Genomic DNA, 23,164 nt, shown 5'->3' on the forward strand with positions numbered 1-23,164 from the left:
AAACTCTCACCTTGTTCAGACTTAAAACAAGCCGTTAATATTTTTCAAGCAGCGGAGAGTGGAGAATTTACAAGAATTTCGAGACAACAACTTCAATATTCAAATGAGAAGACATCTGGACATCAAATACGGTCTAAAGCCTCGGCTAAACGTTGTAACTATACACGAACTTAACAGCATGCACTGCACACTCAGCGGAATGAAAATGGAATGAAGAAATTACTGTCGCTTTCTAAACCGCCTGTTTTTTGAAAACCAAGATGAGTCCTGCAATTCTGCTGCGTCGCCGATCAAAGGAATGAATGTAGTGACAATTCAGACAATCTGCAATGCAAAGTTTATAATTTACGGGACTTTTAAGACCAACAAAACAGTATCTAAAATGCCGCGGCCAGACCTGTTTTCCTGCGAATTTACGGTAAGCGGATTTGTATAAGTTGTGTCATTTCAGATTTGGTTTTAATAAAGTACTATGGATTGAAATTTGTTGTGTTTTCATTGCTGCATGTATCATGTTCAAGCTTAACAGTATTAAACGCTCCCTGTTTTTGAATGTAGGCTTAATAGTGACCGTTGCAGTTAGATTGAGGATTTCTTCCTTGCTTCGAAACTTAAATTGAGATTCTAAAGCATCTAGAATAAGATTGTTCAAATCTTGAGTTAAGATGAAAATATGACTTACCACAGCACTTTGAATCTAAGAAAAAATCATCTTAATCTAAGACGCCATCATCGTATAAATAAGAAGAAAGTCGTCTTATCCTAAGATAAATCGTCTTCAAATGAGATTTACGCGCTGTCTTACCACAGCACCAGAATTAAGTGTAAAAAACGTCTTAGGGCCTCTTCATATGATCCCGGTTACCGGGATGGCTCGGTAAGCGGGATGAATTTTGCAGTCCGTTCATATGGGAAATTTCATCTCGGTTACCGAGATGAAAAGTGGTGACGCGGTCAATCGAGCGTGACATTTAACGAACAAGCCCGGCAAGAATTTTTCATTTTTATCGGCTCTACAAACCTCAAAATTATTATATCTTTATCTCTACTACGAAAAGGAATTATTTTGAACTAGAACATCTCAGAAATGAGCCGTAATAATCAAATATATCCGTTCTAAGACGTGAATGTTTGGTTATAGACTTCATCCCGGTAACCGGGATACCGTGTTCATATGAGAAAATTTTCGTCCCGGACTCCCGAGATCTCGGTCGCTGAAACCGAGATCTCGGTAACCGGGCTGGCCCGCCTTCTCATATGAACACATCGAATTTTTTACAAAAGAAATAGGAATGAGGCGAGATCTCGGTAAGCGGGCTAGCCCGGTCAACCGGGATCATATGAAGAGGCCCTTAAAGTAAGATTTTAGTTTTTACGGAGCTTTGGCTAGCTGCAGCCTTCATCGCGCGCCAAATTTGCATTTAATTTAATTTATGGTTGTCGCACTTCCCTGTTCCAAGCGCCTGTTCCCTTTAATCTTCAAAATAAATAAATAAACAACAAGGGCAAATGCACCAACTATAAACGCGTACGATACATAGCTATTTTATTTACGTACGTGCGTTGATGATGGCTTGAACGTAGCCATGAATGTCACGAACAGGTGAACGCATCGTTGCCTTATAAGGTAATGTTTACGGTCGGTCAAAAATTGGCGCTTTCAACATCGTTTTTGGTAGAACTCAACAAAATACATTATTTCACGTAGACTTACGCCTTAATACCTTAATATGTTCAAGATTTTGGTTTAAAACGACTGGATATATGTTGTGGTCTGAAAAACTGCAATTTAGTAACAAGTTAGGCAGACTTTTCGGAGGGTATAAATAAGTGCCAATATTTAAGCATATATATTTGTTGGTACTGGGTTTTTAAATGTAAGTGTAATTATATCAGTTAGGCCTTATAACAACATTCATTACCGTTCTAAGCGTATGGCTGATGCTGCCTAATTTTCTCAAAACCTGACAAACCAGCTGTCATCAACAATGATCATTTTGTACGTCAGTCAGGAAAAGTGTATCTTCACACGTTTACGAGCTAGGAAATAACGTATTTATTGTGTGAAATCTTTCTCCATTGTTTGTTTATAACTGAATATTTTCAACGAAACCATATAAGGAGAATTTAAAGTCTTTAACTGCCTTAAACGGTTGACAAATTCACACACATCATATGGCTAGATGTCATGATCAATTGATAATGGCTGGTTCTTCTTCCTCTTGTGAAGTGATTTCTTTTCAATAACTTAAGTTCACGGTTCATGATCATTGCCACTGGAAAAGAGTCAGATGTCATTCGATTTCTTGGAATAAAATTCTCCTTACTCAATCTCAAGTCACTGTGAGTTTAGGTGATTTCCATGACAGGTGCATTTTAAAACACATCTATTCAACCAGTCAGAAAATTTCATTTCTCTTGGCTATCTCTCCAAATTATGCCCTTATATGGATGCAGTCTTTAACGTTTGTGGAGGAATCACAAATTTTGCTGAGCAATCATATAATTAATATTTCTTACAACAATGTTAAACATAGTCGTGTCATCATACTGAGAAGGTATATATACAGAACTGCAAATTCACTTTCATTATCAAATTAGAAGATAGTGCAGACGAGAATACACCTGCAGGACCAGGACTGGAAGAAACAAATTACTCAGGTAGGGCTCAGCTGTTTCTTTCCAGGTTAATATATTTGCTCACTTAAATTTATTAGTGGACAATACTGTTACTTTAATAACTTAATTTAAAAATTTCATGCCAACTGGGGTTTGCTGCATCTCTTGGTTGCTAATTTCTGGATAAATATGCAGTTGACAGTTGTCATGTTACTATCAAACCAGCACCATTTGCTGAAGAGTGGCAGCTTTTGCGAGTTCAACAATCCAAATTAAAGGAATTTGAGGAAAACTTTCAGGAAACCATTACCAACTTAAATGATTAGCATCAAACCATCCTTTTAATTTTTAAGGGTTAATCAATTAGAATTTTCCACAACTTCTCCTCGCTACTGCTATATTAACAAAATTAATGTTAAGGGTTAGGTCAACTTTTAAAAGCTGCAGTTGTTGTCGGTTTTTTTTTTTTTTGTAAAACGGGAAACGAGTGACGCACTTTTGCAATACTTCACATCGTATTAATCAAATGATGATTTGTTAATATAATTGCTGACAAATTAAAATTAAATTAATGTTGGCCTTAATCTTTTTACAGAATCAGAAAGTTCATACCAAAATGGTGAGTAGCAGATTAACATTTTTTGAATAAAATTATATCTGGATGCTAATTACACTGGACATAACAATGCACGTTTTAATCACAGCTGCTTATAAATCAGTTAGATTAAATTCAGTCAGTCTTGGGTTAAGATTCTATAATTTGTCATGAGGAGTACAGACAGGCAGCACGGCCAAATTGATGAAGAAATGCCACTGGTTCACCTCAAGTCCTTTCCAGCTAGTTCAACCACTAGCTGAATTTCTAACAGTTTTCTTGATTTTAAATCCTTGGTTCAATTTGTGATCTAGATATGAAGTTTCTTTCTGCAAAGTCCCCAGGTGGTAATACCAGACTGGTAAATTGGCAAAACTGAAATCGTGTGATCTCTGACTTTCAAGAGGATAGGAGACCAAGGCGGAGGGTTAATTTTACCATTTAATTTTCATGTTATATTTAACCATTTGATCCATGTTTAATATGCACCGGAAATTGTGAGGTTAATTTCATGGAAAAAATGCGCATTTTACACAGGTAAATACAGTTAACATTGATATCTTTGTTCAAATTTTTTAGTTTCCAGTGACAGATGAATGCAAATCCACTTTTACTGCTATCAAGACCAAGCAAGAGCATGCCTTTGCAATCATGAAGATAAAGGACAGAAAAGAGATTGTCTTAGAGAAGTCTGCTGACCCACTTCCTGACCACACCCAGGAAACAAATGAAAAGGTTTTCAACCAAATGAAAGAGGACATTCTTAACCTTGGCGAACCTTGTTACATTATCTTTGATGTTAGGTTTCAGCGTAAGAGTGGTTTCATGAAGGATGTGGTAGGATACATTTTCTGGTATGTAATATTATTATGCATTGTCAAAAAAAATTATGTTTTTTTAACTCTTTTAAAGAGATCTGCTGAGAAAATAAAAATTAATGAAAATGACACTCAGTTCCAATCCACATCAGGATGGAATGCCCCCCCCCCCCCCTTCCCCGCAAGTTGGTAGCATGTTATTTATTAATTATTGTATATTTACTGTATTAATATTAATAAGGTAACTTAGTTCTAGAGTCTCTTTTTTATGGGATTGACTATTTCCTGTTATGTTTTTGCAAGCCCAGCATAATAACCAGCAACACAGCACTGCTTAAAATTATATATTTTTATTTGTCTGAATGGCCGGTTCTCAGACTTAACTGCAACCCACCTACAGGAAAGGTACTTATAACTTAAATCAATTTATCTTTTATTTGAATGGTCACACATCAGGATTTCTTCGACAGACTCAAAAGTTAGAATCACCTTGCATGGCATGATAACCATATGTACCCCAGGGAAGTCTACTCAGAAACTTTCATTTGCATGCATGGTCACTCTTTAGGATTTCTCCCTTAAACACAAAGTTAAAGCCATGTTTCACAAAAAGGATTTCAAATTAAATGAGAATGGTTTTTGCAGGTGCCCTGATAACATCAGCGTTTGGGACAAGATGGTTTACGCAAGTTCAAACAAACGTGTTAAGGCAGAGTTCAAAGGAGTAAGATACTTTGAATACCATGATGAAGAGGATTTCAATTTCCAAGAAATGGTGAAAGAGCTAAAGGGAAAAGACAGACAGTGATTCTGTTACCATTCAGTGGGGAATTTTTGAGGCATTTAATTAACTCCTGAAAATTTTTATGAACTCTGAACAATGTCATCAGAACTCACTTAGTGTTAAAACTCTGTGATGTTGCAAAAGAAAAAACACTACTTTACCCTATCTAGACTGGGTGGGTGGGGGTGGGGGGGAATTGAACCACAATAACTTTTTTAATATTTGCACAAACACCAAGAAACTTGGTGACTATTTCAGACAGTTATCTGGGAACAGTTTGATGTGGTTGGTTAGTGTTTATCAACTTTGGTGCTACCATGGCAACCAATTTTTGACTGGCCATTTTTTCAGAAAATAGAAAATCCTATTTTGAGATAAAGAAAAAATAATTGCTTTCCTTACAGTACCTTTAATTTATGTATTTATCTCATATTAATTATAAGTGTTATTTTAGTGCTTTTGATTACTTTTGTTTACTTTACAATTTTGGCACTTTCCTGGAGTTTTGGGGAAATCCAGAAATTCAAGATGGCAAATCCCAGAGGGCCACCATTTGGTAATCATGATGCAATTACCACATAATATGATGTTATCGCTTCTCATTGTGGATCTCAAAGGAAACATCTTAGGACATACCATTTATCCTCCAAGTGTCATTGTCATAGCTATTTAATTTAAATTATTATAGTCGCTGAGTTACAGACCTCCCCCGTCCACCAGCCCTATTACAAAAGACAACAAAAAAAAAAAACCCTGGACCTGGTTGTTCAAAAGTGATTAACGCTAATCCACGATAAAAAGTTAATCGACTTTTTCATCTTGCTCATTTAAACTGTTTTAAAAGGCTGATTTCAAGCTAAAGGTTAAGAAAAGTCAAAGGCAAAACTGATTATTAATTAAACTTGCATCAGAGTTCATGTTAATCCGGGATTGGTTTCATCGGGCTTTGGACAACTGGTCTAGATGTAATGGGGTTAAATTAATTGCATCGCATACGGTAACTTGAAAAGTGGAAGTTCAGTTTTCATATACTGTCTTTTAATTTTAATGTGTGGTAATGTAAACTTATATTTATTCAATATTTTAACAGCTACACAAAACTGCACCTGTCCAGCAAATTATAACTATAAGCAAAACATTGTTTAATTAATATTTTACGAGATACTTCAACCTAAACAAAACACTTTGTTTAAATACAAGCACAATAAATTAATTTTTACTACCTTCTGTGTGTCTACCTCCTTATATACCACAAAATTCTGAACATAAGCCCTGGGCATATATATTTATTCTAAGGAAATAATAAATAAATAATCATATGAAATGTTTCAGTTTATAAAACATGTTTTGGCATCTGGGGGGCTTTTTTTTTTTTAATTTTTCTAAGCGTACTCTTTCACTCTCTACCTGGTCATCAGCCAGTGCTTCAAAGTCCCTGTCAAGTATTTTACTGCTGTTGGAAAACAGGACCAATAATCTTACCAGCTACAAATCTTTTCTACCAACTACCTCAGTTTTCAGGCTTTCAACATGGCAAGTTCGCTTCCTTAATTTGTCTGTAACATTCAATTTACACATGGTAAAATGTTCTTTGAGATACCATTTCTTCACAACTTCATCTTTTGAATTCCGAGTATCTGCTGAATGCCATGATAAATTGGCGTGATGGTCTCCAGACATGGTGTTAATGACTGAAATAAAATAATTATGTTAAAATTAAAAATTCATTTAAAATGCAGCAGTGTATCTAAGACGATAAACTCTTGTGACAAATAAATAATATTACACAATTTTTGAAAGCACATTTATCTTTTTATTAATAGTTTTACGGTAAAAAGGGGGAGAAGTTGTTGGTTTTTTTTTCGAATGTGTCATCCGAAATTGTACCAAAACGAAAAAGGAGCATATTAACAGATACCATGGTTACGACTTTAGTGATGAGTACATCAACAACTCTGTGCTGTTCAATAAATTGGCTCATCTGTACTCCAAATGCTCTAGATCTGGTAAACTGTACTCCAAGAAGATCTTTAACAACAAATACAGACTCTGCAAAGTAAGATAAGACAATGGATTCAGAGAGTTACACATTTAAATGTACAATCCTGACCAGAAATCATAATGACATTTTCATCAGCTACATCAATGTGTACAATTAAAGATGTGAGATCCAGTCCCAGGGGAAGGGGGGTAGGGGGGTACTCCCTTATATGGGCTATATAGGTATGTGCGGCGCCTGCAAATGCTATGGTTTTTTGGCACTTTTGGTCATAAATAGGGTGTCGCTTTTAGCCATTTTGCTGCCATTTTGGTAATAAATAGGGTATAGATTTTTGCACTCTAGTCCTGGGTTCGATTTTTTTTTTAGACGCTACTTTGGGTCATAAAAAGGATAGGGAAAATCGCAGATTTTGGTCATAAATAGGGTAACGGTTTTGGGGAGCGGGCCGCACACCCCTACCCAATTTGTTTTTGGAGTACCCCCCCCCCCCCCCGGGGATCCAGTCCAATTGCATGGAATCAATCCATGCATACATTTTGGCACGTGGCCTAAGAATTCTATGTACAAGAAAACCGGTCCGTTAGGCTTCCTCCAGTACTTAGCATTCACCCAATAACGCTGTTTAACCGTAGCTTGTTCCTGTTCAACTTCAAAGTGGTCCAGTGGTTGCTCGATCGTGTGTTCCTCGATTGGGTCATTTCGGCGTGAAGCGAATACTGATGCCGATGAACAAGCTCGCGGAACTTGTAAAACATTTCAGTTGGTAGGCACCAACCGTAATGGACGAAGATTAAGAAGAGTAAGCAAGGAAAAATCAACCGCGACATGTTTTGGAAAAGCTCAGAAAGCAGCTTGAACTATAACAGTGCTGATATCAACCCGCTGATCATCTCCTGATTTTCTAGGTATGGATTATTTTGTCACGCCACTTAATAAATATTTTCACTTCGATGTCACGCTATTTGCTTCGTCACGCCGTGGATGCATGCCATGGTGTTTTTCTGTGTGGCGGTTCGCGAGTCAGGACTTGAGGTCGCAACGCTTTGTGTAATTTAACTAAGAAATAACAAGCTGTTGTGTAATTTCATTGTATCTCATAACGATGGTTTAAGGAATGTTGTTAGAAGTGAAAGAAGGTACGATACCCTTTCGCTGCCTTCATCGCGCGCGAAATTCGCATTTAATTTAAATTATGGTTGTCGCACTTCCCTGTTCTAAGCGCCTGTTCCCTTTAATCTTCAAAATAAATAAATAAATAAACAACAAGGGCAAACGCACCAACTATAAACGCGTGCGATACATAGCTATTTTCCAGCTATTTTATGATTACGTGATGGCTTACAGCCGTGAATGATGTCACGAAAAGGTGAAAGCATCTTTGCCTTATAAGGTAATGTTTACGTTCAGTCAAAAATTGGCGCTTACTAGATCGTTTTGCTTCGCAGTGTTAGTAAAACTCAACAAAATGCATTATTTCACGTAGGCTTACGCCTTAATACCTTAATATGTTCTTAATTTTGATTTAAAACGACTGGATATGTTGTGGTCTGAAAACCTGCCATTTGGTAACAAGTTAGGCAGACTTTTCGGAGGGTACAAATAAGTGCGAATATTTGAGCATATATATTTGTTGGTACTGGGTTTTTAAATGTAAATGTAATTATATAAGTTAGGCCTTATAACAACATTCATTACCGTTCTAAAAGTATGGCTGATGCTGCTTAATCTGCTCAAAAGCTGACAAACCTGTCATCAACAATGATCATTTTGAACGTCAATCAGGAAAAGTGTATCTTTACACGTACACGAGCTAGGAAATAACGCGTTTACAGTGTAAAATCCTTCTCCATTGTTTGCTTATAACTGAAGATTTTCAACGAAACCATATAAGGAGAATTTAAGGTCTATAACTGCCTTTAAAGTTAACAACTAGTCACACATATCATATGGCTAGATGTCAATTATAGGCTCTACTTCCTCTTGTGAAGTGATTTCTTTTCAATAACTTAAGTTCACGATTCATGATCATTGCCACTGGAAGAGAGTAAGATGTCATTCGATTTCTTGAAATAAAATTCTCCTTACTCAATCTCAAGTCACAGTTTAGGTGATTTCCATGACAGGTGCATAATTTAAAACACATCTATTCAACCAGTCAGAAAATTCCATTTCTCTCGGCTATCTCTCCAAATTATGCCCTTATATGGACGCAGTCTTTAACTTTTGTGGAGGAATCACAAATTTTGCTGAGCAATCATATGATTAATATTTCTTACAACAATGTTAAACATAGTCGTGTCATCATACTGAGAGGGTATATATACAGAACTGCAAATTCACTTTCATTATCAAATTATAAGATAGTGCAGACGAGAATACACCTGCAGGACCAGGACTGGAAGAAACAAATTACTCAGGTAGGGATCAGCTGTTTCTTTCCAGATTAATACATTTGCTCACTTAAATTTATTAGTGGACAATATTGTGTAAAGTTATTTTAATATTACTTAATTTAAAAATTTCATGCCAAATATGGGGTTTGCTGCATCTCTTGGTTGCTTTCGGAATAAATATGCAGTTGACAGTTGTCAGCACCATTTGCAGAAGAGTGGCAGCTTTTGCGAGTTCAACAATCCAAGTTAAAGAAATTTGAGGAAAACGTTCAGAAAACCGTTACCAACTTCAGTGATTAGCATCAAACTATCCTTTTAATTTTAAGGGTTAATCAATTAAAAAGCTGTGCCGATAACAGCTTTTAAGAGTTGACCTAACCCTTAACATTTGTTAAATTATATTAAAAGCAGTAGCAAGGAGAAGTTGTGGAAAAAGAACCTCAAGTTTATTTTTCCACAACTTCTCCTCGCTACTGCCATATTAACAAATGTGAAGGGGTTAGGTCAACTTTTAAAAGCTGTTAGCTGTTATCGGTTTCTTTTTTGTAAAAAGGAAAAATGATGAAGTTAACATTTGCACTTCACATTGTATTAATCAATAATGATGATTTGTTAACATAATTGCTAAAAGATTGACATTTAATTAATGTTGGCCTTAATCTTTTTACAGAATCAGAAAGTTCATACCAAAATGGTGAGTAGCAGATTAACATTTTTTGGATAACATTATATCTGTTTGCTAATTATTATACTGGACATCACAGTGCATGTTTTCATTACAGCTGGTTATAAATCAGTTAGATTAAATTCGGTCAGTTTTGGTGGTAGATTCCATAATTTGCCATGAGGAGTACAAACAGGCAGCACGGCCAAATGGATGAAGAAATACCACTGTTTCAACTCAATTCCTTTCCAGCTAGCTAAGCCACAAGCTGAATTTTTAACAGTTTTTTTGATATTAAATCCTTGGTTGCAATTTGTGACGTACATGTAAGTTTCTTTCTGCAAAGTCCCCAGGTAGGAAAACCAAACTGGTAAATTTGCAAAACTGAAATCTTGTGATCTCTGACTTTCAAGAAAAGAGAGGACCAAGGTGGAGGGTTAATTTTAACATTTAATTTTCATGTTATATTTAACCATTTCATGGAAAAAAGCATGCATTATACACAGATGAAATATGGTTAACATTGATATTTTTGTCTAATGTTTCAGTTTCCAGTGACAGATGAATGCAAATCCACTTTTACTGCTATCAAGACCAAGCAAGAGCATGCCTTTGCAATCATGAAGATAAAGGACAGAAAAGAGATTGTCTTAGAAAAGTCTGCTGACCCACTTCCTGACCACACCCAGGAAACAAATGAAAAGGTTTTCAACCAAATGAAGCAGGACATTCTCAGCCTTGGCGAACCTTGTTACATTATCTTTGATGTTAGGTTTCAGCGTAAGAGTGGTTTCATGAAGGACGTGGTTGGATACATTTTCTGGTACGTAATTTTTACGCTTTGGAAAAATATATATATTAATTATTGCAAAGCAAGCAGAGCTGCTCTTAACTCACACAACTCCACTGGCTTTTAACTCTTTAAAAGAGATCAAAAATAACAATTAATGAAAATGATACATAGTCTACATGAGAATGAAATGCCCCCCCCCCCCCTACCCCCAGTTGGTAGCATGTCATTTATTAATTATTGTATACTGTATTTATTGTATTAATATTAATAAGGTTAATTACTTAGTTCCAGAGTCTCTTTTTTATGAGATTGGCTGTAATTTCCTGTTAATATGTATTTGCAAGCCCAGCATAATAAACAGCAACACAGCACTGCTTAAATTATATATTTTTATTTGTCTGAATGGTACTCAGACTTAAGGAAAGGTACTTAACTTAAATCAATTTAACTTTTATTTGAATAGTCACACATCAGGATTTCTTTGACAGACTCGAAAGTTAGAATCACCTTGTATGGCATGAGAACCATATGTACATGTACCCCAGGGGAGTCTACTCAGAAACTTTCATTTGTATGGTCACTCTTTAGGATTTCTCCCTGAAACACAAAGTTAAAGCCATGTCTGACAAAAAGGATTTCAAATTAAATGATGCTGTTTTTTGCAGGTGCCCTGATAACATCAGTGTTTGGGACAAGATGGTTTACGCAAGTTCAAACAAACGTCTTAAGGCAGAGTTCAAAGGAGTAAAATACTTTGAATACCATGATGAAGAGGATTTCAATTTCCAAGAAATGGTGAAAGAGCTAAAGAGAAAAGACAGACAGTGATTCTGTTACCATTCAGTGATGAATGTTTGAGGCAATAACTCCTACAATTTTTATGAACTCTGAACAATGTCATCAGAACTCATTTAGTGTTAAAACACTGTGATGTTGCAAAAGAAGCAACACTACTTTACCCTATCTAGACTGGGTGGGTGGGGGGGGGGGGGGAATTGAACCACAATAACTTTTTTAATATTTGCACAAACATCATGAAACTTGGTGACTTTTCAGAAATTTATCTGGGAACAATTTGATGTGGTTGGTTAGTGTTTATTGACTTTGGTGTTACTATGGCAGCCAATTTTTGATTGGCCATTTTTTCAGGAAATGGAAAATCCTATTTTGAAATAAAGTAAACCAGCCCAAGAAGACAATAAAACAACCCTGGACCGAGTTGTTCAAAAACTGATTAATGCTAATCCACGACAAAAATTTAATCAAGGCTTTCATCTTGCTCGTTTAAATTGTTTTAAAAGGCTGATTTTAAGCTAAGTCTAAGTCAAAGGCTAAACTGAGCGACAAAAATCTTTTCGGAGAATCTTTATTGATTATTAATTAAACTTGCACCAGAGTTCATGTTAATTCGGGATTGGCTTTATCGGGCTTTGAACAACTGGTCTAGATATAATAAGGTTAAATTAATTACATCACATAACAGTAACTTGAAAAGTGGAAGTTCAGTTTTCATATAGTAATACTGTCTTTTATTTTTAGTATGTGGTAATGTAAACTTATGTTTATTCAATATTTTAACAGCTACACAAAACTGCGCCTATCCAGCAAGTTATAACTATAACCAAAACATTGTTTGTTTAATTAATATTTTAAGAGATACTTCAACCTAAACAAAACACTTTGTTTAAATACAAGCACAAGAAATTAATTTTTACTACCTACTGTGTGTCTACCTCCTTATATACCACAAAATTCTGAACATAAGCCCTGGGCATATATATTTATTCTAAGGAAATGATAAATAAATAATCGTATGAAATTTTTCAGTTTATAAAACATGTTTTGGCATCTGGGGGGCTTTTATTTTTTAATTTTTTTAAGCGTACTCTTTCACTCTCTACCTGGTCATCAGCCAGTGCTTCAAAGTCCCTGTCAAGTATTTTACTGCTGTTGGAAAACAGGACCAATAATCTTACCAGCTACAAATCTTTTCTAACAACTACCTCAGTTTCCAGGCTTTCAACATGGCAAGTTCGCTTCCTTAATTTGTCTGTAACATTCAATTTACACATGGTAAAATGTTCTTTGAGATACCATTTCTTCACAACTTCATCTTTTGAATTCCGAGTATCTGCTGAATGCCATGATAAATTGGCGTGATGGTTTCCAGACATGGTGTTGATGACTGGAATAAAACATGTGAAAATTAAAAATTCATTTAAAATGCAGCAGTATATCTAAGATGATAAACTCTTGTGACAAATGAATAATACTACACAATTGAAAGCACATTCATCTTTTTATTAATAGTTTTACCGTGAAAAGGGGGAGAAGTTGTTGATTTTTTTCGGATGTGTCGTCCTGTGTGCCATCACTGATCAACAACATCAAATAAAACAGCACTTGATGCTGTGAAAAAGAACAAAATAATCATATTTTATTTGGTAAACTAGCATGGCTAACTGCTACATGTAGCTACAACGTTTACCAAGAAATTGTACCAAAACGAAAAAGGAGCACATTAACAGATACCATGGTTACGACTTCAGTGATGAGTATGTCATCAACGCTGTGCTGTTCAATAAATTGGCTCATCTGTACTCCAAATGCTCCAGATCTGGTAAACTGTACTCCAAGATCTTTAACAACAAATACAGATTCTGCAAAGTAACATAAGGCAATGGATTCAGAGAGGAATCAATCCATGCATACATTTTGGCACGTGGCCTAAGAATTCCATGTACAAGAAAACCGGCCGTTAGGCTTCCTCCAGTATTTAGCATTAACCCAATAACGCTGTTTAAACGTAGCTTGTTCCTGTTCAACTTCAAAGTGGTCCAGTGGTTGCTCGATCGTGTGTTCCTCGATTGGGTCATTTCGCGCGTGAAGCGAATACTGATGCCGATGAACAAGCTCGCGGAACTTGTAAAACATCTCGGTTTGAAGGCACCGACCGCAACGGACGAAGATGAACAAGAGTAAGCAAGGAAAAATCAAGCACGACATGTTGAGGGAATGCTCAGAAAGCTGCTGAAACTATAACAGTGCTGATATCAACCCGCTGATTATCTCGTGATTTTCTCGGTATAGATTATTTTGTCACGCCACTGACGTATTTTCACTTCGATGTCACGCTATTTGCTTCGTCACGCCGTCGATGCATGGTGTTATTCTGTGTAGCGGTTCGCGAGTCAGGACTTGAGGTCGCAATGATTTGTGTAATTTAACTAAGAAATAACAAGCTGTTGTGTAATTTCATTGTATCTCATAACGATGGTTTAAGGAATGTTGTTAGAAGTGAAAGAAGGTACGATAACCTTTCGTTGCCTTCATCGCGCGCCAAATTTGCATTTAATTTAATTTATGGTTGTCGCACTTCCCTGTTCCAAGCGCCTGTTCCCTTTAATCTTCAAAATAAATAAATAAATAAACAACAAGAGCAAATGTGCCAACTATAAACGCGTGCGATACATAGCTATTTTCCAGCTATTTTATGATTACGTGATGGCTTACAGCCATGAATGATGTCACGAAAAGGTGAAAGCATCGTTGCCTTATAAGGTAATGTTTACGTTCAGTCAAAAATTGGCGCTTACTAGATCGTTTTGCTTCGCAGTGTTAGTAAAACTCAACAAAATGCATTATTTCACGTAGGCTTACGCCTTGATACCTTAATATGTTCTAAATTTTGATTTAAAACGACTGGATATGTTGTGCTCTGAAAACCTGCAATTTGGTAACAAGTTAGGCAGACTTTTCGGAGGGTATAAATAAGTGCAAATATTTGAGCATATATATATCTGTTGGTACTGGGTTTTTAAATGTAAATGTAATTATATAAGTTAGGCCTTATAACAACATTCATTACCGTTCTAAAAGTATGGCTGATGCTGCTTAATTTGCTGCCCAAAAAACCTGACAAACCTGTCATCAACAATGATCATTTGGTACGTCAGTCAGGAAAAGTGTATCTTCACACGTACACAAGCAAGAAAATAACGCATTATAGTGTGAAATCTTTCTCCATTGTTTGCTTATAACCAAAGATTGGCAACAAAACCATATAAGGAGAATTTAACGTCTATAACTGCCTTAAAAGTTAACAACTAGTCACACATATCATCATATAGCTAGATGTCAATTTAATAGGCTCTACTTCCTCTTCTGAAGTGATTTCTTTTCAATAACTTTCAACCGAGTTCACGATTCATCATCATTGCCACTGGAAAAGAGTAAAATGTCATTCGATTTCTTGGAATAAAATTCTCCTTACTCAATCTCAAGTCACAGTTTAGGTGATTTCCACGACAGGTGCATTTTAAAACACATCTATTCAACCACTCAGAAAATTCCATTTCTCTCGGCTATCTCTCCAAATTATGCCCTTATATGGACGCAGTCTTTAGCTTTTGTGGAGGAATCACAAATTTTGCTGAGCAATCATATAATTGATATTTCTTACAACAATGTTAAACATAGTTGTGTCATCATACTGAGAAGGTATATATACAGAACTGCAAATTCACTTTCATAATCATCAAATTAGAAGATAGTGCAGAGGATAATACACCTGCAGGACCAGGACTGGAAGAAACTAGTTACTCAGGTAGGACTCAGCTGTTTCTTTCCAGATTAATATATTTGCTCACTTAAATTTATTAGTGGACAATACTGTGTAAAGTTATTTTAACTTAATTTAAAAATTTCATGCCAAATGGGGTTTGCTGCATCTCTAATATTATTGGTTGCTTTCTGGATAAATATGCAGTTGGCAGTTGTCATGTTACTATCAAATCAGCACCATTTCCAGAAGAGTGGCAGCTTTTGTGAGTTCAACAATCCAAATTAAAGAAATTATATGAGGAAAACTTCCAGAAAAGCGTTACCAACTTAAGGGATTAGCATCAAACTATGCTTTTTAACTCGTGAATGCGCGCATGCGCAATGAACGAGTTATAGCGATAGCTGACTCTCGACTTGGTGGATCAGTCGATCAGTCGATCAGTCGGTTTTGTCGTTAACTTTCGGGCGTGCGCAGTGAATGAGTTTTAAATTCAATTAGTGGAAAAAAACACGCGAACATTTGTTGTTCATGGCGCATCAGGAAATTCTTATTCAATATGTAGAGAATAATTTGACGATCATTTAGTGCAAGAATGGTGATTTTTCGTTCAATCTGAGCAAAGTTTCAAGTTTTTTCAGTTTTTCAGAAAGTCCGGGGTCGTAAACTCAATTAGTGAAAAAAAAAAAAAAGGGAAAATTTGTTTCACGACGCGTCAGAATTCTCTCATTCATTCTGTAGAGAATAATTTGACAATCATTTTAGTGTAAGAATGGGGATTTTTCGTTGAATCTGAGCAAAGTTATAGGATTTTTTCGTTTTTTTCTACGAAGTGCGGTTTCTTTCAAGAATTAAAAATAATTTAATTTAAAAATAATTTAATTAAAAATAATTTAATTTGTCAGTTTTCACGCGAAAGCGGAACGTGCCATGTCACGCATCATTGACGTCGTAAACAAAATTATGCAAATTTCTGGTGAAATGAACACTTTTAAGATCTTGTCAGCTTTCATAGAGGTTTCAAAGGGAAAAAATGTTTCATTTTTGAAATTTACAACTGGTAATTTATGGGAAAGCAAAAGGACGCGGTCGATAAAAAATTCTTATTTAGCAAGAGCTTGTCATAGTTCATTATTTTTACTTGAGGATTGCGTGGACTGAACTCCAAAGGAAAAATTTCACGCATTTATGTCGGGCATGAATCGTAATGCGATACTTTGTTGAACATATTTCCCTTTGTGAGATCGGCTTGCCCTACAGTAATTTTGTAATTTTAATTCCCAAAAAAACTTCACTTGCCCATCGGGCAAGTGATGGTTAGAATCCACTAGCCCGATCGCGAAATCCAGTAGCCGCGGACTATCACACGAATTTGCATGACGTAGCTGCACATGGCGTGCTCCTATAAACTTTGAATAAAAAAAACACGTGATATTTTTTAATCGGCGCATCAGAATAATCGGCTTATTCAATCGGTACAGAATAATTTGACAATCATTTTAATAGTACAAGAATGGTCATTTTTCGTTACATAATCGGGCAAAGATATAATTTCTTTTAGCTTTTGAGGAAGTTTCCGTAGCCGTCTAAATTGCAATTACTATGTGTCATCTGCATTCACGAGTTGGCTCACAGGAGCCTTTGATTATTTTAAGGGTTAATCAATTAGAAAGCTGTACCGATAACAGCCACAGCTTTTAAAAGTTGACCTAACCCTTAACATTTGTTAAATTATATTAAAAGCAGTAAAGCGAGGAGAAGTTGTGGAAAAATAACCTCAAGGTTATTTTTCCACAACTTCTCCTCGCTACGTTTTTATACTGCTATATTAACAAATGTTAAGGGTTAGGTCAACTTTTAAAAGCTGTGGCTGTTATCGGTTTCTTTTTTGTAAAAAGGGAAAATGATGAAGTACTTTAATTTGCACTTCACATTGTATTAATCAAATGATGATTTGTTAACATAATTGCTAAAAAATTGACATTTAATTAATCTTAATGGCCTTAATCTTTTACAGATCTAGAATCAGAAAATTGATACCAAAATGGTGAGTAGCAGATCAACATTTTTTTGATAGAATTATATCTGGATGCTAATTACACTGGACATAACATTAAATTATTCATGTTTTGATCACAGCTGGTTATAAATCAGTTAGATTAAATTCAGGCTGTCTTGGGTCACACTCTATAATTTGTCGTGAGGGTCGAGTACAGACAGGCAGCCAGCCAAATGGATGAAGAAAAGCCACTGGTTCAACTCAAGTCCATACCAACTAGTTCAGCCACTAACCAAAATTTAACAGTTTTCTTGATTTTATAAAATCCTTGGTTGCAATTTGTGATGTAGATATGAAGTTTCTTAGTCCCCAGGTGGCAATACCAGACTAGTAAATTTGCAAAACTGAAATCTTGTGATCTCTGACTTTCAAGAATAGAGGGGACCAAGGCGGAGGGTTAATTTTACCATTTAATTTTCAGGCTATATTTAACCATTTCATCCATGTATAAAATGCACCAAACATTGTGAGGTTAATTTCATGGAAAAAAGCATGCATTATACACAGGTAAATACGGTTAACATTGATATTTTTGTCCAATGTTTCAGTTTCCAGTGACAGATGAATGCAAATCCACTTTTACTGCTATCAAGACCAAGCAAGAGCACGCCTTTGCAATCATGAAGATAAAGGACAGAAAAGAGATTGTCTTGGAGAAGTCTGCTGACCCACTTCCCGACCACACCCAAGAAACAAATGAAAAGGTTTTCAACCAAATGAAGCAGGACATTCTCAACCTTGGTGAACCTTGTTACATTATCTTTGATGTTAGGTTTCAGCGTAAGAGTGGTTTCATGAAGGACGTGGTAGGATACATTTTCTGGTACGTAATTCTTACGCTTTGTAAATATATATATTTTAATTGCAAAGCAAGCAGAGCTGCTCTTAACTCTCACAATCCACTGGTTTTTAATTTTTTTAAAGAGATCCCAGAAAATAACAATTAATGAAAATTACACATATAGTCCACATGAGAATGAAATGCCCCCCCCCCCCCCCCACCCCACCTCCAGTTGGTAGCATGTCATTTATTAATTATTGTATACTGTATTTATTATATTAATATTAATAAGGTTAATAACTTAGTTCCAGAGTCTCTTTTTTTGGGATTGACTGTTTCTTGCTATGTTTTTGCAAGCCCAGTATAACAAACAGCAACACAAAAAGCCCTGCTTAATGCATTTTTATTGGTGTGAATGGTTCTCAGACTTAACTGCAACTCAACTACAGGAAAAGTACTTAACTTAAATCAATTTACCTTTTACTTCAATATAGTCACACATCAGGATTTCTTTTGACAGACTCAAAAGTTAGAATCACCTTGTGAGGCATGATAACCATATGTACATGTACCCCAGGGAAGTCTACTCAGAAACTTTCATTTGTATGGTCACTCTTTAGGATTTCTCAAGACAAAGTTAAGCCATGTTTCACAAAAGAGATTTCAAATTAAAATGATGCTGGTTTTTGCAGGTGCCCTGATAACATCAGCGTTTGGGACAAGATGGTTTACGCAAGTACAAACAAACGTCTTAAGGCAGAGTTCAAAGGAGTAAAATACTTTGAATACCATGATGAAGAGGATTTCAATTTCCAAGAAATGGTTAAAGAGCTAAAGAGAAAAGACAGACAGTGATTCTGTTACCATTCAGTGGTGAATGTTTGAGGCATTAACTCCTAAAATTTTTATAAACTCTAAACAATGTCATTAGAACTCATTTAGTGTTAAAACTCAGTCTGTGATGTTGCAAAAGAAGCAACAGTACTTTACCCTATCTGGACTGGGTGGGTGGGGAGGGGGGGGGGGGGTAATTGAACACCATGAAACTTAGTGGCTTTTTCAGACATTTATCTGGGAACAATTTGATGTGGTTGGTTAGTGTTTATTGACTTTGGTGTTACCATGACAACCAATTTTTGACTGGCCATTTTTTCAGAAAATAGAAAATCCTATTTTGAGATAAAGAAAATAATTACTTTCCTTACAGTACCTTTAATTTACGTATTTATCTCATATTAGTGTTATTTTAGTGCTTTTGATTACTTTTGTTTACTTTACAATTTTGGTACTTTGCTGGAGTTTGAGGAAATCCAGAAATTCAAGATGGCAGATCGAAGATGGCTGCCATTTGGTAATCATGACACAATAACCACATAATATGATATTGTCGCTTCTAATTGTGGACCTCAAAGGAAACATCTTAGGACTTACTATTTATCCTCCAAGTGTCATTGTCATCGCTATTTTAAATAATAGTCGCTGAGTTACAGACCTCCTCCCACCAGCCCCAGAAGACAACAAGAAAAGCCTGGACTCGGTTGTTCAAAAGCTGATTAACGCTAATCCACAATAAAAAGTAAATCAATGTTTTCATCTTGCTCGTTTAAAATGTTTTAAAAGGCTGATTTCAAGCTAAAGGTTAAGAAAAGTCTAAGACAAAACTGAGGGACAAATCTTTTGGGAGAATCTTTATTGATTATTAATTAAACTTGCATCAGAGTTCATGTTAATCCGGGATTGGCTTTATTGGGCTTTGAACAACTGGTCTAGATATACATGTAATAGGGTTAAATTAATTACATCACATACAGTAACTTAAAAAGTGGAAGTTCAGTTTTCATATACTGTCTTTTATTTTTAATATGTGGTAATGTAAACTTATATTTATTCAATATTTTAACAGCTACACAAAACTGCACCTGTCCAGCAAGTTATAACAGCTACTATAAGCAAAACATTGTTTGTTTAATTAAGATTTTAAGAGATACTTCAACCTAAACAAAACACTTTGTTTAAATACAAGCACAATAAATTAATTTTTACTACCTACTGTGTGTCTACCTCCTTATATACCACAAAATCCTGAACATAAGCCCTGGGCATATATTCATTCTAAGCAAATAATAAATAAATAATCATACTCATTTTTCAGTTTATAAAACATGTTTTGGCATCTGGGGGGCTTTTTAATTTTTATTTTTTCCAAGCATACTCTTTCACTCTCTACCTGGTCATCAGCCAGTGCTCACAAGTCCCTGTCAAGTATATTTTAACTGCTGCTGGAAAACAGGACCCATAGTCTTACCAGCTACAAATCTTTTCTAACAACTACCTCAGTTTTCAGGCTTTCAACATGGCAAGTTCACTTCCTTAATTTGTCTGTAACATTCAATTTACACATGGTAAAATGTTCTTTGAGATACCATTTCTTCACAACTTCATCTTTTGAATTCCGAGTATCTGCTGAATGCCATGATAAATTGGCGTGATGGTTTCTAGACACGGTGTTGATGACTGGAATAAAACATGTGAAAATTAAAAATTCATTCGAAATTGTGCGGTGTATCTAAGATGATAAACTCAATTGTGACAAATGAATTACACAGTTGAAAGCACATTTATTTTTTAATAGTTTTACCGTGAAAAGGGGGAGAAGTTGTTGATTTTTTTCGGATGTGTCGTCCCGTGTGCCATCACTGATCAACAGCATCAAATAAAACACCACTTGATGCTGTGAAAAAGAACAAAATAATCATATTTTATTTGGTAAACTAGCATAGCTAACTGCTACATGTAGCAACAAAGTTTACCAAGAAATTTTACCAAAACGAAAAAGGAGCATATTAACAGACCGATACCATGGTTACGACTTCAGTGATGAGTATGTCATCAACTCTGTGCTGTTCAATAAATTGGCTCATCTGCACTCCAAATGCTCCAGATCTGGTAAACTGTACTCCAAGATCTTTAACAACAAATACAGACTCTGTAAAGTAAGATAAGAAAATGGTTTCAGGGAGTTACACATTCAAATGTACAAATTATCCTGACCAGAAATCATAATGACATTTTCATTAGCTACATCAATGTGTACAATTGAAGATGTGAGATCCAGTCCAATTGCATGGAATCCATCCATGCATATACTTTTGCACATGGCCTAAGAATGCCCTCATGAAACATTGCTCTGATGTTTTATCTGCTGTTATACGCTTCGTGTGCAATAAAAACCTGAGCTAAAACAACAAAACGCAACATGAAATGCACTTAGGTCCGTCATGCTCCCAGCCCTTCAATTTAATGAATTAAGCAACATTCATCCACTGCTAGCCTGCTGTAATTCCTTCCTAAAACAAGTTATTCTTTGACATGAGAAATCAAGCTAATGATAAGGGTCATCTAAAATAAGTTCACAACCAATCAAAAGTATGAGCAATAAAAACCATATTTTATAAAGGTGTATGAAAAGTTTGTTCAAAGTAAAGCTTGAAAATCTAACTCACCTCTGACAACATTCAAGAAATACCACAAACATTGAAGGCAGATTACAATCAACAACAAAGCTGTCCAGATGACAAAACTGCTTACTGTTAATGACAGAAGTTCCTGCAAGGAGAACCATATATATTTAATATGTTAAACCAATGGTCACTTTGACTTTTGACGAATACACCAATATCCTGTAAGAGTAAACTTTGTTTTCCAGCACATTTCTCGGCGGGTGAAAACAAGAACCAGAAGAGGCATCTGCTCCCTCGGGAGTCTAAAGCCCCGTTCAGACTAGGTGCCCGTTCCCGGTTCCAGGCAGCGGCACTAGTCTGAACAAAGCTTTTTGTTGGTGCCCGCGCAAAAATCTGGGCACTGTGCCCAGGCACGGGCACTACCTCCAAAGGTAGTACTTGGGCAACGTTCCTGGGCAGTCGGGCACTGGTCTAAATAGGATTTTGTCAGTTCCCACGTTTTTTCCTCATACCTCCTTACCATACAGCAAACAAAATGGCGGGCGCTAAACTGACAGAGGAGAACACAGTTGCTCCTTGGGCACCAAGCAGTCTGAACAACGTCCTTTTTAGTGCCCGGGCACAGAGCTCTGACACGGGCACCTAGTCTGAACAGGTACTAAAGTGTACAGGTCACAACATTAGACCCCTGGCATCCACTTGTCCTTACTATAACCCTGGGTTAACTGTGGAATACCCTAACACTCCTTAAGTGCTCTAAGCTAGGGGCTACGCAATGATATAGAAACACAGTCCTGTTTATCGTGTAGCCACATAGCCACTTTACCCAAACCTAAGAAGATCATAGGGGGATGGGTGTTGACAGTATAAATGGGTAGCCTTTTCACCCAAACCTTGGAATATCAAAAGAAGAGGGGTTTTCCTGTCCTGTACCTGAATGCCCATCTGTCATTCTTTAAGTGTGTGGTGAGTGACTGCGCATCCATGTATTGGATATGGCGGGGTATTCTGCAGTTACTCCTTAACTTCTACCTCCCCCACAGTGGCCTCACTTTCACTCAATTTATTGTACTGTGGTGCATAAATGGAAAGGGGACATTCTATTCCACCGCACCCTTCCCCCCCCCCCCACCCCCCACACTACCTTCCAAGGATTGTGTAGTTGTTGTGGTGGGGGTATAGGATTTTTTGTTCAACGGAGGCACCAAAATGTGGACCCTTAAGATTAATTTTTCATTTAGGCAACCCCCCAAAAATCAACCACACTGATTTTTTTTCATGCCATGCCATGAACGTCCCAAGTCTGATAAGATGGGGTTTTTACAAAAATATGTCTAAAATTAGATTTAAATGACAGTTTAAAATACCAGAAGATGAATAAGCTATCTATAATGCAAGTAGCCTAAGAGCAGTTTAAATGGAACATCGTGTCAGTCTTACCCAATAAACAGCGCCAACAACTGCAAGGACGCAGCTTAAAATGAGATACAAGAGCCACCGAGACGAACGTCCTGCGTGTTCTATCACAAATGACAAGGACAGAACACCATCCCCTTTTAAATAAACCCTTAACTTGTCGCCATGAATATTTGAGCCTTCGAAGTCAAGGTCTAGCTTGTTCATTCAGAAATTGA

The 23,164-nt window shown here is 36.2% G+C and overlaps 5 protein-coding genes across 8 annotated transcripts; 3 read left to right on the top strand and 2 right to left on the bottom strand.

The window, feature by feature from the left end:
• The first annotated feature begins 1,386 nt into the window (after positions 1–1,386).
• On the top strand, positions 1,387–6,043 carry LOC146478532 (uncharacterized). 3 transcript variants are annotated; one of them, XM_085112142.1, is made up of 5 exons: positions 1,387–1,627; positions 2,602–2,661; positions 3,215–3,238; positions 3,794–4,068; positions 4,678–6,043. In XM_085112142.1, exons 3-5 carry the CDS (start codon positions 3,236–3,238, stop codon positions 4,838–4,840), a joined length of 441 nt encoding a protein of 146 aa, XP_084968268.1. In that variant the 5' UTR covers positions 1,387–1,627; positions 2,602–2,661; positions 3,215–3,235; the 3' UTR covers positions 4,841–6,043. The 3 variants fall into 3 exon arrangements, with proteins under 3 accessions (XP_084968268.1, XP_084968267.1, XP_084968265.1); XM_085112141.1 differs by having other exon boundaries at positions 1,387–2,661; XM_085112139.1 differs by having other exon boundaries at positions 1,387–3,238.
• A 1,272-nt stretch (positions 6,044–7,315) lies between these two features.
• LOC146478533 (uncharacterized) lies at positions 7,316–20,167 on the top strand. The gene is made up of 5 exons (XM_085112137.1): positions 7,316–9,235; positions 9,882–9,905; positions 10,424–10,698; positions 11,334–12,150; positions 19,881–20,167. Exons 1-4 carry the CDS (start codon positions 9,077–9,079, stop codon positions 11,494–11,496), a joined length of 621 nt encoding a protein of 206 aa, XP_084968263.1. The 5' UTR covers positions 7,316–9,076; the 3' UTR covers positions 11,497–12,150; positions 19,881–20,167.
• Positions 12,190–14,048, bottom strand: LOC146478534 (phosphatidylinositol N-acetylglucosaminyltransferase subunit H-like). The gene is made up of 4 exons (XM_085112150.1): positions 13,381–14,048; positions 13,201–13,328; positions 12,985–13,077; positions 12,190–12,853 (listed from the first exon to the last, which is right to left on the bottom strand). Exons 2-4 carry the CDS (start codon positions 13,261–13,263, stop codon positions 12,770–12,772), a joined length of 240 nt encoding a protein of 79 aa, XP_084968276.1. The 5' UTR covers positions 13,264–13,328; positions 13,381–14,048; the 3' UTR covers positions 12,190–12,769.
• LOC146478535 (uncharacterized) lies at positions 17,259–20,167 on the top strand. Of its 2 annotated transcripts, XM_085112145.1 has the most exons (3): positions 17,259–17,276; positions 17,837–18,111; positions 18,762–20,167. In XM_085112145.1, the coding sequence occupies exons 1-3, from the start codon at positions 17,274–17,276 to the stop codon at positions 18,922–18,924; spliced, it is 441 nt and encodes a 146-aa protein (XP_084968271.1). In that variant the 5' UTR covers positions 17,259–17,273; the 3' UTR covers positions 18,925–20,167. The 2 variants fall into 2 exon arrangements, with proteins under 2 accessions (XP_084968271.1, XP_084968270.1); XM_085112144.1 differs by lacking the exon at positions 17,259–17,276 and having other exon boundaries at positions 17,479–18,111.
• Positions 19,899–23,153, bottom strand: LOC146478536 (phosphatidylinositol N-acetylglucosaminyltransferase subunit H-like). Its single transcript, XM_085112138.1, has 5 exons — positions 22,971–23,153; positions 21,573–21,675; positions 20,928–21,055; positions 20,708–20,800; positions 19,899–20,583 (listed from the first exon to the last, which is right to left on the bottom strand). The coding sequence occupies exons 1-5, from the start codon at positions 23,151–23,153 to the stop codon at positions 20,500–20,502; spliced, it is 591 nt and encodes a 196-aa protein (XP_084968264.1). The 3' UTR covers positions 19,899–20,499.
• Between the last annotated feature and the right edge of the window lie 11 nt (positions 23,154–23,164).

This window comes from Pavona decussata, unplaced genomic scaffold (genome assembly GCF_977016875.1).
Source record: "Pavona decussata unplaced genomic scaffold, jaPavDecu1.1 SCAFFOLD_64, whole genome shotgun sequence".
In the NCBI taxonomy this organism is placed as follows: Eukaryota; Metazoa; Cnidaria; class Anthozoa; order Scleractinia; family Agariciidae; genus Pavona; species Pavona decussata.